The 16011-nt window shown below is 33.2% G+C and overlaps 1 protein-coding gene across 1 annotated transcript; it reads left to right on the forward strand.

Moving 5' to 3' along the window:
* Positions 1-10554: 10554 nt before the first annotated feature.
* On the forward strand, positions 10555-15231 carry LOC122278323. The gene is made up of 6 exons (XM_043088512.1): positions 10555-11725; positions 12086-12265; positions 12460-12579; positions 13115-13159; positions 13419-14005; positions 14260-15231. The coding sequence occupies exons 1-6, from the start codon at positions 11134-11136 to the stop codon at positions 14923-14925; spliced, it is 2190 nt and encodes a 729-aa protein (XP_042944446.1). The 5' UTR covers positions 10555-11133; the 3' UTR covers positions 14926-15231.
* The last annotated feature ends 780 nt before the right edge of the window (positions 15232-16011 follow it).

Genomic DNA, 16011 nt, shown 5'->3' on the forward strand with positions numbered 1-16011 from the left:
ATCTATAAAATGCATGCATGCGTGATAATGCCAGTGCGAGACTAGCTCAACCTTTTCCAAAGAACTTAGATCGAGAGTGTTGAAGATGGTGAGGAGAGATTTGCCGATTGAGATAGAGGTTGAGAGAAATTTAATTAGTCTCTATAATATTTTGTCTCTACAAATTAAATCTCTTGTAATGTATAGGATTGTTAAGTAGAAGAACTTTTTGTAAAAGCGTAAAAATCCAAATACCCATTGAATTTGTATTTAACCCAAACCTTTATTTTCTAACATCATGCATGTGCACAAGGAAAAAAGGCTCAAAATAAAAAGATTCAGAACAAGCTTCCTCCCCAAAATTCCAAGAATAAAGGTTTCAATCTTGGCTTTTACCATATGGATGAGGATAAAGTTCAGTCTTCTTTTCTTTTATGACTATATGTTGACCTTTGTTCATCGATTACGCTAAATTAATATCCTAGAATGAAGGTGTTGACATTTCTTATTACCCTATATTTTAAAGACCAGGTGTCCTTTATTTTATGCTTGTCGTGTGGCTGTCATTGATAATTATGGCTGGTTTGGATATCTAAACCTAAAATATCTCATCTCATCTTGCATAATCATTATAATTTTTATAAATTTTTACACAAAATATAAGAAACAATTCTACTTTTTAAATTTTAAAACAAAAATCATATTAAAAACTTATATTATAATAATATTTTATTCAACTCTTAACAAAACATCTCATCTCCTTTCTGAACGAGGCACTAAGCAAACTAGATACCGTTTCCAGATCCAACTCGCTTTGCAGATAGATATCTATAAAATGCATGCATGCATAATAATGCTAGTGCGAGACTAGCTCAACCTTTTCCAAGGAACTTAGACGGAGAGTGGTGAAGATGGTGAGGACAGATTTGCCGATTGAGATAGAGGGTGAGAGAAATTTAATTAGTCTCTAAAAATAAAATCTCTTGTAATGTATAGGATTGTTAAGTAGAAGAACTTTTTGTAAAAGCATAAAAATCCAAATACCCATTGAATTTGGATTTAACCCAAACCTTTATTTACTAACATCATGCAAGTGTTTTATGCACAAGGAAAAAATGCTCAAAATAGAAAGATTCAGAACAACCTTCCTCCCCAAAATTCCTGGAATAAAGGTTTCAATCTTGGCTTTTACCATATGGAAGAGAATAAGGTTCAGTCTTATTTTCTTTATAACTGTATGCTGACCTTTGTTCATTGATTACGCTAAATTAATATCCTAGAATGAAGGTGTTGACCTTTCTAATTACCCTATATTTTAAAGACCACGTGACATTTATTTTATGCTTGTCGTGTGGCTGTCATTGATAATTATGGCTGGCTGGTTTGGATATCTAAACCTAAAATATCTCATCTCATCTTATATAATCATTATAATTTTTATAAATTTTTACACAAAATATAAGAAACAATTCTACTTTTTTAAATTTTAAAACAAAAATAATATTAAAAACTTATGTTATAATAATATTTTATTCAACTTTTAACAAAACATCTCATCTCATTTCTGAACGAGACCCTAAGCAAACTAGATACCGTTTCCAGATCCAACTCGCTTTGCAGATAGATATCTATAAAATGCGTGCATGCATGATAATGCCAGTGCGAGACTAGCTCAACCTTTTCCAAAGAACTTAGAGGGAGAGTGGTGAAGATGGTGAGGAGAGATTTGCAGATTGAGATAGAGGTTGAGAGAAATTTAATTGGTCTCTATAACATTTTGTCTCTAAAAATTAAATCTCTTGTAATGTATAGGATTGTTATGTTGAAGAACTTTTTGTAAAAGCGTTAAAATCCAAATACCCATTGAATTTGGATTTAACCCAAACCTTTATTTACTAACATCATGCATGTGTTTCGTGCACAAGGAAAAAAGGCTCAAAATAAAAAGATTCAGAACAACCTTCCTCCCTAAAATTCCTAGAATAAAGGTTTCAATCTTGGCTTTTACCATATGGAACAGAATAAAGTTCAGTCTTATTTTCTTTTATGACTATATGTTGACCTTTGTTCATCGATTACGCTAAATTAATATCTTAGAATGAAGGTGTCAACCTTTCTCTTTACCCTATATTTTAAAGACCACGTGACCTTTATTTTATGCTTGTCGTGTGGCTGTCATTGATAATTATGGCTGGTTTAGATATCTAAACCTAAAATATCTCATCTCATCTGATATAATCATTATAATTTTTATAAATTTTTACACAAATTATAAGGAACAATTCTACTTTTTAAAATTAAAAAAAATAATAATATTAAAAGATTAGTTGATAATAATATTCTATTCAACTTTTAACAAAACATCTCTTCTCATTTCCGAACGAGGCCCTAAGCAAAGTAAATACCGTTTCCGAATCCAACTCGCTTTGCAGTTAGATGTCTATAAAACGCATGCATGCATGATAATGCCAACGCGAGACTAGCTCAACCTTTTCCAAAGAACTTAGAGGGAGAGAGGTGAAGATAGTGAGGAGAGATTTGCAAATTGAGATAGACGTTGAGAGAAATTTAATTAGTCTCTATAACATTTTGTCTCTAAAAATTAAATCTCTTGTAATGTATAGGATTGTTAAGTAGAAGAACTTTTTGTAAAAGCGTAAAAATCCAAATACCCATTGAATATGGATTTAACCCAAACCTTTATTTACTAACATCATGCATGTGTTTCACGCACCAGGAAAAAAGGGTCAAAATAAAAAGATTCAGAACAACCTTCCTCCCCAAAATTCCTAGAATAAAGGTTTCAATCTTGGCTTTTACCATATGGAAGAGAATAAAGTTATGCCTTCTTTTCTTTTTTGACTATATGCTGACCTTTGTTCATCGATTAAGCTAAATTAATATCCTAGAATGAAGGTGTCAACCTTTCTTTTTACCCTATATTTTAAAGACCATGTGGCCTTTATTTTATGCTTGTTGTGTGGCTGTCATTGATAACAATGGCTGGTTTGGATATCTAAATCTAAAATATCTCATCTCATTTCGTATAATCATTATAATTTTTATAAATTTTTACACAAAATATAAGAAACAATTCTACTTTTTTAAATTTTAAAAAAATAATATTAGAAACTTATATTGCAATAATATTTTATTCAACTTGTAACAAAACATCCCATCCCATTTCTGAACGAGGCCCTAAGCAAAGTAGATACCGTTTCCAGATCCAACTCGCTTTGCAGATAGACATCTATAAAATGCATGCATGCATGATAATGCCAGTGCGAGACAAGCTCAACCTTTTCCATAGAACTTAGAGGGAGAGTGGTGAAGATGGTGAGGAGAGATTTGCAGATTGAGATAGAGGCTGAGAGAAATTTTATTCATCTCTATAACATTTTGTCTCTAAAAATTAAATCTCTTGTAATGTATAGGATTGTTAAGTAGAAGAACTTTTTGTAAAAGCGTAAAAATCCAAATACCCATTGAATTTGGATTTAACCCAAACCTTTATTTACTAACATCATGCATGTGTTTCATGCACAAGGAAAAAAGGCTCAAAATAAAAAGATTCAGAACAACCTTCCTCCCTAAAATTCCTGGAATAAAGGTTTCAATCTTGGCTTTTACCATATGGAAGAGAATAAAGTTCGGTCTTCTTTTATTTTATGACTATATGTTGACCTTTGTTCATCGATTACGCTAAATTAACATCCTAGAATGAAGGTGTTAACCTTTCTTTTTACCCTATATTTTAAAGACCACGTGGCCTTTATTTTATGCTTGTCGTGTGGCTGTCATTGATAATTATGGCTGGTTTGGATATCTAAACCTAAAATATCTCATCTCATCTTATATAATCATGATAATTTTTATAAATTTTTAGACAAAATATAAGAAACAATTTCACTTTTTTAAATTTTAAAACAAAAATAATATTAAAATAATATTTTATTCAACTTTTAACAAAACATCTCATCTCATTTCTGAACTAGGCCCTAAGCAAAGTAGATACCGTTTCCAGATCCAACTCGCTTTGCAGATAGATATCGATAAAATGCATGCATGCATGATAATGCCTGGGCGAGACTAGCTCAACCTTTTCCAAAGAACTTAGACGGTGAGTGGTGAAGATTGTGAGGAGAGATTTGCAGATTGAGATAGAGGTTGAGAGAAATTTAATTGGTCTCTATAACATTTTGTCTCTAAAAATTAAATCTCTTGTAATGTATAGGATTGTTATGTTGAAGAACTTTTTGTAAAAGCGTTAAAATCCAAATACCCATTGAATTTGGATTTAACCCAAACCTTTATTTACTAACATCATGCATGTGTTTCGTGCACAAGGAAAAAAGGCTCAAAATAAAAAGATTCAGAACAACCTTCCTCCCTAAAATTCCTAGAATAAAGGTTTCAATCTTGGCTTTTACCATATGGAACAGAATAAAGTTCAGTCTTATTTTCTTTTATGACTATATGTTGACCTTTGTTCATCGATTACGCTAAATTAATATCTTAGAATGAAGGTGTCAACCTTTCTCTTTACCCTATATTTTAAAGACCACGTGACCTTTATTTTATGCTTGTCGTGTGGCTGTCATTGATAATTATGGCTGGTTTAGATATCTAAACCTAAAATATCTCATCTCATCTGATATAATCATTATAATTTTTATAAATTTTTACACAAGTTATAAGGAACAATTCTACTTTTTAAAATTAAAAAAAATAATAATATTAAAAGATTAGTTGATAATAATATTCTATTCAACTTTTAACAAAACATCTCTTCTCATTTCCGAACGAGGCCCTAAGCAAAGTAAATACCGTTTCCGAATCCAACTCGCTTTGCAGTTAGATGTCTATAAAATGCATGCATGCATGATAATGCCAACGCGAGACTAGCTCAACCTTTTCCAAAGAACTTAGAGGGAGAGAGGTGAAGATAGTGAGGAGAGATTTGCAAATTGAGATAGACGTTGAGAGAAATTTAATTAGTCTCTATAACATTTTGTCTCTAAAAATTAAATCTCTTGTAATGTATAGGATTGTTAAGTAGAAGAACTTTTTGTAAAAGCGTAAAAATCCAAATACCCATTGAATATGGATTTAACCCAAACCTTTATTTACTAACATCATGCATGTGTTTCACGCACCAGGAAAAAAGGGTCAAAATAAAAAGATTCAGAACAACCTTCCTCCCCAAAATTCCTAGAATAAAGGTTTCAATCTTGGCTTTTACCATATGGAAGAGAATAAAGTTATGCCTTCTTTTCTTTTTTGACTATATGCTGACCTTTGTTCATCGATTAAGCTAAATTAATATCCTAGAATGAAGGTGTCAACCTTTCTTTTTACCCTATATTTTAAAGACCATGTGGCCTTTATTTTATGCTTGTTGTGTGGCTGTCATTGATAACAATGGCTGGTTTGGATATCTAAATCTAAAATATCTCATCTCATTTCGTATAATCATTATAATTTTTATAAATTTTTACACAAAATATAAGAAACAATTCTACTTTTTTAAATTTTAAAAAAATAATATTAGAAACTTATATTGCAATAATATTTTATTCAACTTGTAACAAAACATCCCATCCCATTTCTGAACGAGGCCCTAAGCAAAGTAGATACCGTTTCCAGATCCAACTCGCTTTGCAGATAGACATCTATAAAATGCATGCATGCATGATAATGCCAGTGCGAGACAAGCTCAACCTTTTCCATAGAACTTAGAGGGAGAGTGGTGAAGATGGTGAGGAGAGATTTGCAGATTGAGATAGAGGCTGAGAGAAATTTTATTCATCTCTATAACATTTTGTCTCTAAAAATTAAATCTCTTGTAATGTATAGGATTGTTAAGTAGAAGAACTTTTTGTAAAAGCGTAAAAATCCAAATACCCATTGAATTTGGATTTAACCCAAACCTTTATTTACTAACATCATGCATGTGTTTCATGCACAAGGAAAAAAGGCTCAAAATAAAAAGATTCAGAACAACCTTCCTCCCTAAAATTCCTGGAATAAAGGTTTCAATCTTGGCTTTTACCATATGGAAGAGAATAAAGTTCGGTCTTCTTTTCTTTTATGACTATATGTTGACCTTTGTTCATCGATTACGCTAAATTAACATCCTAGAATGAAGGTGTTAACCTTTCTTTTTACCCTATATTTTAAAGACCACGTGGCCTTTATTTTATGCTTGTCGTGTGGCTGTCATTGATAATTATGGCTGGTTTGGATATCTAAACCTAAAATATCTCATCTCATCTTATATAATCATGATAATTTTTATAAATTTTTAGACAAAATATAAGAAACAATTTCACTTTTTTAAATTTTAAAACAAAAATAATATTAAAATAATATTTTATTCAACTTTTAACAAAACATCTCATCTCATTTCTGAACTAGGCCCTAAGCAAAGTAGATACCGTTTCCAGATCCAACTCGCTTTGCAGATAGATATCGATAAAATGCATGCATGCATGATAATGCCTGGGCGAGACTAGCTCAACCTTTTCCAAAGAACTTAGACGGTGAGTGGTGAAGATTGTGAGGAGAGATTTGCAGATTGAGATAGAGGTTGAGAGAAATTTAATTAGTCTCTATAACATTTTATCTCTAAAAATTAAATCTCTTGTAATGTATAGGATTGTTAAGTAGAAGAACTTTTTGTAAAAGCGTAAAAATCCTAATACCCATTGAATTTGGATTTAACCCAAACCTTTATTTACAAACATCATGCAAGTATTTCATGCACAAGGAAAAAAGGCTCAAAATAAAAAGATTCAGAACAACCTTCCTCCCCAAAATTCCTAGAATAAAGGTTTCAATCTTGGCTTTCACCATATGGAAGAGAATAAAGTTCAGTCTTCTTTTCTTTTATGACTATATGTTGACCTTTGTTCATCGATTACGCTAAATTAATATCCTAGAATGAAGGTGTCAACCTTTCTTTTTACCCTATATTTTGAAGACCACGTGACCTTTATTTTATGCTTGTTGTGTGACTGTCATTCATAACTATGGCTGGTTTGGATATCTAAACCTAAAATATCCCATCTCATCTCGCATAATCATTATAATTTTTATAAATTTTTACACAAAATATAAGAAACAATTCTACTTTTTTAAATTTAAAAAAAATAATATTAGAAACTTACATTGCAATAATATTTTATTCAACTTGTAACAAAACATCTCATCCCATTTCTGAACGAGGCCCTAAGCAAAGTAGATACCGTTTCCAGATCCAACTCGCTTTGCAGATAGACATCTATAAAATGCATGCATGCATGATAATGCCAGTGCGAGACTAGCTCAACCTTTTCCAAAGAACTTAGAGGGAGAGTGGTGAAGATGGTGAGGAGAGATTTGCAGATTGAGATAGAGGTTGAGAGAAATTTAATTAGTCTCTATAACATTTTGTCTCTAAAAATTAAATCTCTTGTAATGTATAGGATTGTTAAGTAGAAGAACTTTTTGTAAAAGCGTAAAAATCCAAATACCCATTGAATTTGGATTTAACCCAAACCTTTATTTACTAACATCATGCATGTGTTTCATGCACAAGGAAAAAAGGCTCAAAATAAAAAGATTGAGAACAACCTTCCTCCCCAAAATTCCTAGAATAAAGGTTTCAATCTTGGCTTTTACCATATGGAAGAGAATAAAGTTCAGTCTTCTTTTCTTTTATGATTATATGCTGACCTTTGTTCATCAATTAAGCGAAATTAATATCTTAGGATGAATGTGTCAACCTTTCTTTTTACCCTATCTTTTAAAGACCACGTGACCTTTATTTTATGCTTGTCGTGTGGCTGTCATTGATAATTATGGCTGGTTTAGATATCTAAACCTAAAATATCTCATCTCATATGATATAATCATTATAATTTTTATAAATTTTTACACAAAATATAAGAAACAATTCTATTTTTTAAAATTAAAAAAAATAATATTAAAAGATTAGATGATAATAATATTTTATTCAACTTTTAACAAAACATCTCATCCCATTTCTGAACGAGGCCCTAAGCAAAGTAGATACCGTTTCCAGATCCAACTCGCTTTGTAGATAGACATCTATAAAATGCATGCACGCATCATAATGCCAGTGCGAGACTAGCTCAACCTTTTCCAAAGAACTTAGAGGGAGAGTGGTGAAGATGGTGAGGAGAGATTTGCAGATTGAGATAGAGGTTGAGAGAAATTTAATTAGTCTCTATAACTTTTTGTCTCTAAAAATTAAATCTCTTGTAATGTATAGGATTGTTAAGTAGAAGAACTTTTTGTAAAAGCGTAAAAATCCAAATACCCATTGAATTTGGATTTAACCCAAACCTTTATTTACTAACATCATGCATTTGTTTCATGCACAAGGAAAAAAGGCTCAAAATAAAAAGATTGAGAAGAACCTTCCTCCCCAAAATTCCTAGAATAAAGGTTTCAATCTTGGCTTTTACCATATGGAAGAGAATAAAGTTCAGTCTTCTTTCCTTTTTTGACTATATGCTGACCTTTGTTCATGAATTAAGCTAAATTAATATCCTAGAATGAAGGTGTCAACCTTTCTTTTTACCCTATATTTTAAAGACCACGTGACCTTTATTTTATGCTTGTTGTGTGGCTATCATTGATAACTATGGCTGGTTTGGATATCTAAACCTAAAATATCTTATCTCATCTCGCGTAATCATTATAATTTTTTTAAATTTTTACACAAAATATAAGAAACAATTCTACTATTTTAAATTTTAAAAAAAAATAATATTAGAAACTTATATTGCAATAATATTTTATTCAACTTGTAACAAAACATCTCATCCCATTTCTGAACGAGGCCCTAAGCAAAGTAGATACCGTTTCCAGATCCAACTCGCTTTGCAGATAGACATCTATAAAATGCATGCATGCATGATAATGCCAGTGCGAGACTAGCTGAACCTTTTCCAAAGAACTTAGTGGGAGAGTGTTGAAGATGGTGAGGAGAGATTTGCAGATTGAGATAGAGGTTGAGAGAAATTTAATTAGTCTCTATAACATTTTGTCTCTAAAAATTAAATCTCTTGTAATGTATAGGATTGTTAAGTAGAAGAACTTTTTGTAAAAGCGTAAAAATCCAAATACCCATTGAATTTGGATTTAACCCAAACCTTTATTTACTAACATCATGCATGTGTTTCATGCACAAGGAAAAAAGGCTCAAAATAAAAAGATTGAGAACAACCTTCCTCCCCAAAATTCCTAGAATAAAGGTTTCAATCTTGGCTTTTACCATATGGAAGAGAATAAAGTTCAGTCTTCTTTTCTTTTATGATTATATGCTGACCTTTGTTCATCGATTAAGCGAAATTAATATCTTAGGATGAATGTGTCAACCTTTCTTTTTACCCTATCTTTTAAAGACGACGTGACCTTTATTTTATGCTTGTCGTGTGGCTGTCATTGATAATTATGGCTGGTTTAGATATCTAAATCTAAAATATCTCATCTCGTCTGATATAATCATTATAATTTTTATAAATTTTTATACAAAATATAAGAAACAATTCTATTTTTTAAAATTAAAAAAAATAATATTAAAAGATTAGATGATAATAATATTTTATTCAACTTTTAACAAAACATCTCATCCCATTTCTGAACGAGGCCCTAAGCAAAGTAGATACCGTTTCCAGATCCAACTCGCTTTGCAGATAGACATCTATAAAATGCATGCATGCATGATAATGCCAGTGCGAGACTAGCTCAACCTTTTCTAAAGAACTTAGAGGGAGAGTGGTGAAGATGGTGAGGAGAGATTTGCAGATTGAGATAAAGGTTGAGAGAAATTTAATTAGTCTCTATAACATTTTGTCTCTAAAAATTAAATCTCTTGTAATGTATAGGATTGTTAAGTAGAAGAACTTTTTGTAAAAGCGTAAAAATCCAAATACCCATTGAATTTGGATTTAACACAAACCTTTATTTACTAACATCATGGATGTGTTTCATGCACAAGGAAAAAAGGCTCAAAGTAAAAAGATTGAGAACAACCTTCCTCCCCAAAATTCCTAGAATAAAGGTTTCAATCTTGGCTTTTACCATATGGAAGAGAATAAAGTTCAGTCTTCTTTTCTTTTATGATTATATGCTGACCTTTGTTCATCGATTAAGCGAAATTAATATCTTAGGATGAAGGTGTCAACCTTTCTTTTTACCCTATCTTTTAAAGACCACGTGACCTTTATTTTATGCTTGTCGTGTGGCTGTCATTGATAATTATGGCTGGTTTAGATATCTAAACCTAAAATATCTCATCTCATCTCATATAATCATTATAATTTTTATAAATTTTTACACAAAATATAAGAAACAATTCTATTTTTTAAAATTAAAAAAAATAATATTAAAAGATTAGATGATAATAATATTTTATTCAACTTGTAACAAAACATCTCATCCAATTTCTGAACGAGGCCCTAAGCAAAGTAGATACTGTTTCCAGATCCAACTCGCTTTGCAGATAGACATCTATAAAATGCATGCATGCATGATAATGCCTGTGCGAGACTAGCTCAACCTTTTCCAAAGAACTTAGAGGGAGAGTGGTCAAACTCGCTTTGCAGATAGATGTCTATAAAACGCATGATGATAATGCCAATGCGAGACTAGCTCAACGTTTTCCAAAGAACTTAGAGGGAGAGAGGTGAAGATGGTGAGGAGAGATTTGCAAATTGAGATAGAGGCTAAGAGAAATTTAATTCGTCTTTATAACATTTTGTCTCTAGAAATTAAATCTCTTGGAATGTTTAGGACTGTTATGTAAAAGAACTTTTTGTAAAAGCGTATAAATCCAAATACCCATTTAATTTGGATTTAACCCAAACCTTTATTTACTAACATCATGCATGTGTTTCAAGCACATGGAGAAAAAGGCTCAAAATAAAAAGACGACCTGACTTTTATTTTATACTTGTCGTGCATGTGGCTGTCATTGATAATTAGTTAAGCAAAGTAGATACCGTTTCCGGATCCAACTCTATTTGCAGATAGACGTCTATAAATCGCATGCAAGCATGATAATGCCAGTGCGAGACTAGCTCAACCATTTCCGAAGAACTTTGAGAGAGAGAGAGAGAGAGAGAGAGAGAGAGAGAGGTGTTGATGATGGGAACAGATTTGCAGATTGAGACAGAGGTAGAGAAAGATAATGAAAGGATTGTCCATTCTGAGCAGAGGAAGCCTTACCGGGCCTTCCTGGACGAAGACTGGGATGCCATGAAGAAATTCTACGAGAAAAATCCCCAACTGATCTTTAAACCTCTGACAATGGAGGGGGACACTGCTTTTCATATTGCGGCATATAGTAAAGAAACAGAACTGCTTCGATGTTTCCTTGGTCTTGTACCTAACTCCAGGCAGTCGGAAGTGGCCTTGTCTAAGAATTGTCACGGTAACACTACGCTTCACGAGGTAGCCTCCACGGACAACATTGAAGCAGCAGAGCTCTTGATTAGTAAACTCCAAATGACCGATGATCGAGAAAGTACAGCCCGTGGAAACAATCAGGCCACCCTGAAAGAGCTACTGGAGGATCGGAACCAACTTGGTGAAACTCCTCTGTATAGGTCTGCTGCCCTTGGAAAGTCCAAAATGCTCAAGTTTTTGGCTAAAAGAGTTGGGAATATAAAGGATCACTACCAAAGGAATGACTGCGTCTCCATTCTCCATATCGCTGTCATTGGCCAACACTTTGGTCTCTCTCTCTCTCTCTCTCTCTCTCTCTCTCTCTCTCTCTCATACACGTACGAACGTAAGATCTCACAATTAACATAAATATTTGAGTTTATTTTCTTCCACTAATAAAAACTATTAATCGACTTAATTAAATAGCATGCATGCAGATAATGGCGATCTATATATAACGATCTATATCTTTCAATACAGACACCGCTGTTTGGTTGCTAGAAAAGGACAAAGAACTTGGAAAAAGAATGACAGAGGCTGGCATTACTTGTCTTCACATACTTGGAAAAAACTATTATTCGACTTAATTAAATAGCATGCATGCAGATAATGGCGATCTATATATAACGATCTATATCTTTCAATACAGATACCGCTGTTTGGTTGCTAGAAAAGGACAAAGAACTTGGAAAAAGAATGACAGAGGCTGGCATTACTTGTCTTCATATACTAGCGAAAATGCCACTTGCTTTCATGAGTTCGGTCCGCAAGTACCACTCCATCAAGAAGGTCCGCGAGTACCACTTCATCAAGACTCTCCTCTATCATTGTACGTCTCTACGACTCCATGCTTATGTTACTTGCTTTCACTGTTTCACAACTGCATTATATCTGTATATGGCTCCATATTATATGTACTTTGATCTGAAAGCATTCTTATGTCGATGCATTAGACATAGAATAGGACATAATTACGTACGTATTTATTAACTTCAACTTTGTTGTGAATGATTAATTAATAAGGTCTTCCTGACCATCTATATGATCATGACGACGAGGATGAGGATGATAAAGATGATGGTAGCGATTTGGATTGCGGCCTAAGCAGCAAAAGCCCTCGCATACCAAAAACACATCCATCAGGTAATTTACGTAACCCAATGAAGGTAGCTATATATAGGTACTAATTACCACGTTACACACGATATCTCTTAGTACTGTATGTGTATATATATAGCTGTAAACTTTTGTGTCTACATATCAATAATACATTATGTTTGGTGTATCAATAAATAAATTTGACGAGATACTTTGTACATAGACATTTGCATGTACAGATTGAACACAAGCAGTACTGAGGCACATGCAAAACTAAATATTGATCGTGTGAATAGTAATGAACAACTTTTTGTGCCTGTGTCCAGGTTCATAAATTTCTACGTAGATTTTTTAATTGGGCGGAATGCATAAATATTGTTATAGTCGATCGGTTCCATGCAGCTAGAATACCTAATTATATCTAGGGTTTAGTTTTTATTTGTTTGACTATTTACCTCCATTCATATATCATAGCTTTTCCTCAACGAGAAACATGATGATTATATTGTTCGAACCCCTGTATATATACTAATATTAGAAACATGTCTCTAACGCGCGTCTAATTTCCACAAAATTGCAGCAATTTCAAGAATATATAATACTTTGTGGAGAACTGCAGCCAAAGGTTCGACTTATTCCTTTGTTACGATTTGATAGTCAAGATTGCGTCATATTATACATAGTTTAAGGATGTATTATATATCCTCATTTCAAGAAAGATACCTATTCTAAAATATAATTACAAGATATATCTTTGTGATGAAAATTTCTCATTTGCAACAAAAAAATCTGGTTCTTTTTTTTTTCTCTGAAAAAAAAAAATTTGATATTTAAGATATTTATATTTATATTGATATTTATGTATGCATGATACATATAAATAGAATGGCCATCCATCGAAAAAGTCTGGAAGTCTAAAAGAATTCACAAATCAGCTCTAGAACTCACAAAATTGCTAGTGCAAATGGATACTACGTGGGAAAAGAGTTTTATAGTAGACGACAGGACGCTTTCCTTGGGGAGTATGGATAGCTTGGATGATGTTTTTATTGATGTTGGAGGAGGAGGAAAATCAAGCACCAGCAGTACTACAGCTACTGTTGGAGAAGGTAAATCATCAGGATCTGGATCAGAACAGGAAGCTTACACCCCATTGCTGATTGCAGCCGCTGAAGGAATAGTTGAAATAGTGGACGAGATACTACAAGAGCATCCTCAAGCAATTGAGCACTTGAGTAAGGATGAGGAAAACATATTGCACGTGGCTATTAGCCACCGTCAACTAGAAGTCTTTCAGAATCTAAAGAAGATGGACGTAATTCTTAAAAGTAGGTTGGTCTCGAGGATCAATGTGCGAGGCTACACCATATTGCATCAGGTCGCTGACATTAAAAACAGTCGTGAAGAAAACGAAACAGCTGGCGGCGGTGGCCCTGCTTTCAAATTGAGGGATGAGTTGAAATGGTTGGAGGTAATTAATATTAATTTAGCTCCTTACCTTAATTTTTATCTGATCAAATGGTTTTATATTTCTTAGAATTTTTGTCCGAAACTTAGAATTTGGAGTGATAAATTAGCGACTAATTCATCCGAAAGAGTGTTAATTTTAGTAGTCCTAAAGTTTGTGATTGAGACAATAAGCAGTTTTAATTTTGATCTTTTAATAATTTTAGTAGTGCTTGTATGAGTTTTAGTCATTTAATATGAAATGTACTCTCTAAGCAGCGAGTGGAAAAGATAATGCCGCCCCATTATAGCTTGCACCGAGACAAAGACGGTTGGACTGCAAAGGAGCGCTTCAGAGAGCAACACGCTCCGCTTCTCAAGGAAGCAAAAACGTGGCTAAAGGATACCACTGGATCGTGCTCAACCGTCGCCGTCCTCGTCGCCGGTGTTGTTTTCGCAGCTGCCTACTCCGTTCCAGGAGGTACCAACGCATCCGGCGTCCCGAGAATGCTTCACTCTCCCATCTTCATGGCCTTCACCATCACGGATATTATCGCTCTTGCGAGCTCCTTAACTTCCGTCGTCATGTTCCTCACGATCACTTCATCTCCACTTGAACAAGACTATTTCCTCGAGGATATCCCTCAGAAGCTGATGATCGGCTTCAGTTTTCTCTTCTTCTCCACGATACTGTCAATGATTTCCTTCTCTTCGAGTCTTCTAATCATACTTCGTTTTGATCAGATGAGATCTTGGACTCTGACTGGGACTTATGCTGTTACACTCCTTCCTGTTTGCCTGTTTGGGTTTTTTCAGTTACCCTTGTTCACTTGGTTCACCAGAAGGACTTTGCACTACCTTCACAAGAGAATAACGAAGAAGTTTCTTCCCCAGGCATTCCTTCCACGTAAATTCCTCAAGAAAGGCAAGCCAAAGTCCTATTGAGACAGCGTGTGTGTGTGTGTATTTATATATGCACGATGAGAGTACTTTTCTGAAGAAGCAAGAGCATTGACATTAATAAGTACTGATCCTTGATCCTTTTCAGGATGGCCTGGATGGCAGGGTTTCTTTCTCTTTTTTATTGTTTTGGATTTTGATCATAAAATAATGGTGTGTTTTCAGATTACATGATATACATGATGAATAAGATCATGTAAGATATAGACGTGAAATCACATTCTGCATGTATGAGTTAGCTTAATTTATATATAATGAAATATATAACAAGACCATGTTGTTTCCAACTAATATTAATGATCATATTGTTTTTGGTCTTTTTAGTTTTTTCTCTACTTATAATTATCCATCGAAAAACTTAATTATGTAATTTTCATCTAACCTAAGAATATTGACCATATAAAATATTAAATATAAGCATTTAGATCCTTAATTAATTATCTTGTAGAACAACTCTTCAATATATTTTATATACTGGCTATATACAACCTAAACCCCCCAAGTATGAATTGAAGGTGAACATACAACCTCCCACTCATCAAGATAAACTTTCCACTAGTCCTAGATGGCTACAGCAGTCCCTCAACAATCAATAATAGCTGCTAAAAATTTTTCCATATTTGTGAACAATGGTGGCTACGTTAAGTAGGCTTCTCCTATAAAAGGAGATTGTAAAGCCCTGGTCCCGCAAAAGTCGGAGAGTTACTTCCTATCAATTAAACTCATATTTCAACAATATAATTATAGGCTCCAAATTCCCAATATCATATAGAAATTGTGATTCAAACTAATTTCTTCGATATAATTAATTTTCTAAACCGCTAAGTCATCAAAACACAACAAAATTTCTTAATAAATTTCGTCAATACACATATAGAAACTCTCTAAGCTTACACCACCATTCTTAAATCATCTCACCCAATGCTTCATAATCTAATCCTCAGCTGAAAATATCCAAAATCATCTGAAAAATATTATGAAGATAAGGGATGAGTTATCAATAACTCAGTAAGCAGAGCACATATAATAGTGTGTATAACATGAGCCTTTACATATAGTTTCATATGTAGG

The sequence above is a fragment of the Carya illinoinensis genome, chromosome 10 (assembly GCF_018687715.1).
Source record: "Carya illinoinensis cultivar Pawnee chromosome 10, C.illinoinensisPawnee_v1, whole genome shotgun sequence".
NCBI lineage: Eukaryota > Viridiplantae > Streptophyta > Magnoliopsida > Fagales > Juglandaceae > Carya > Carya illinoinensis.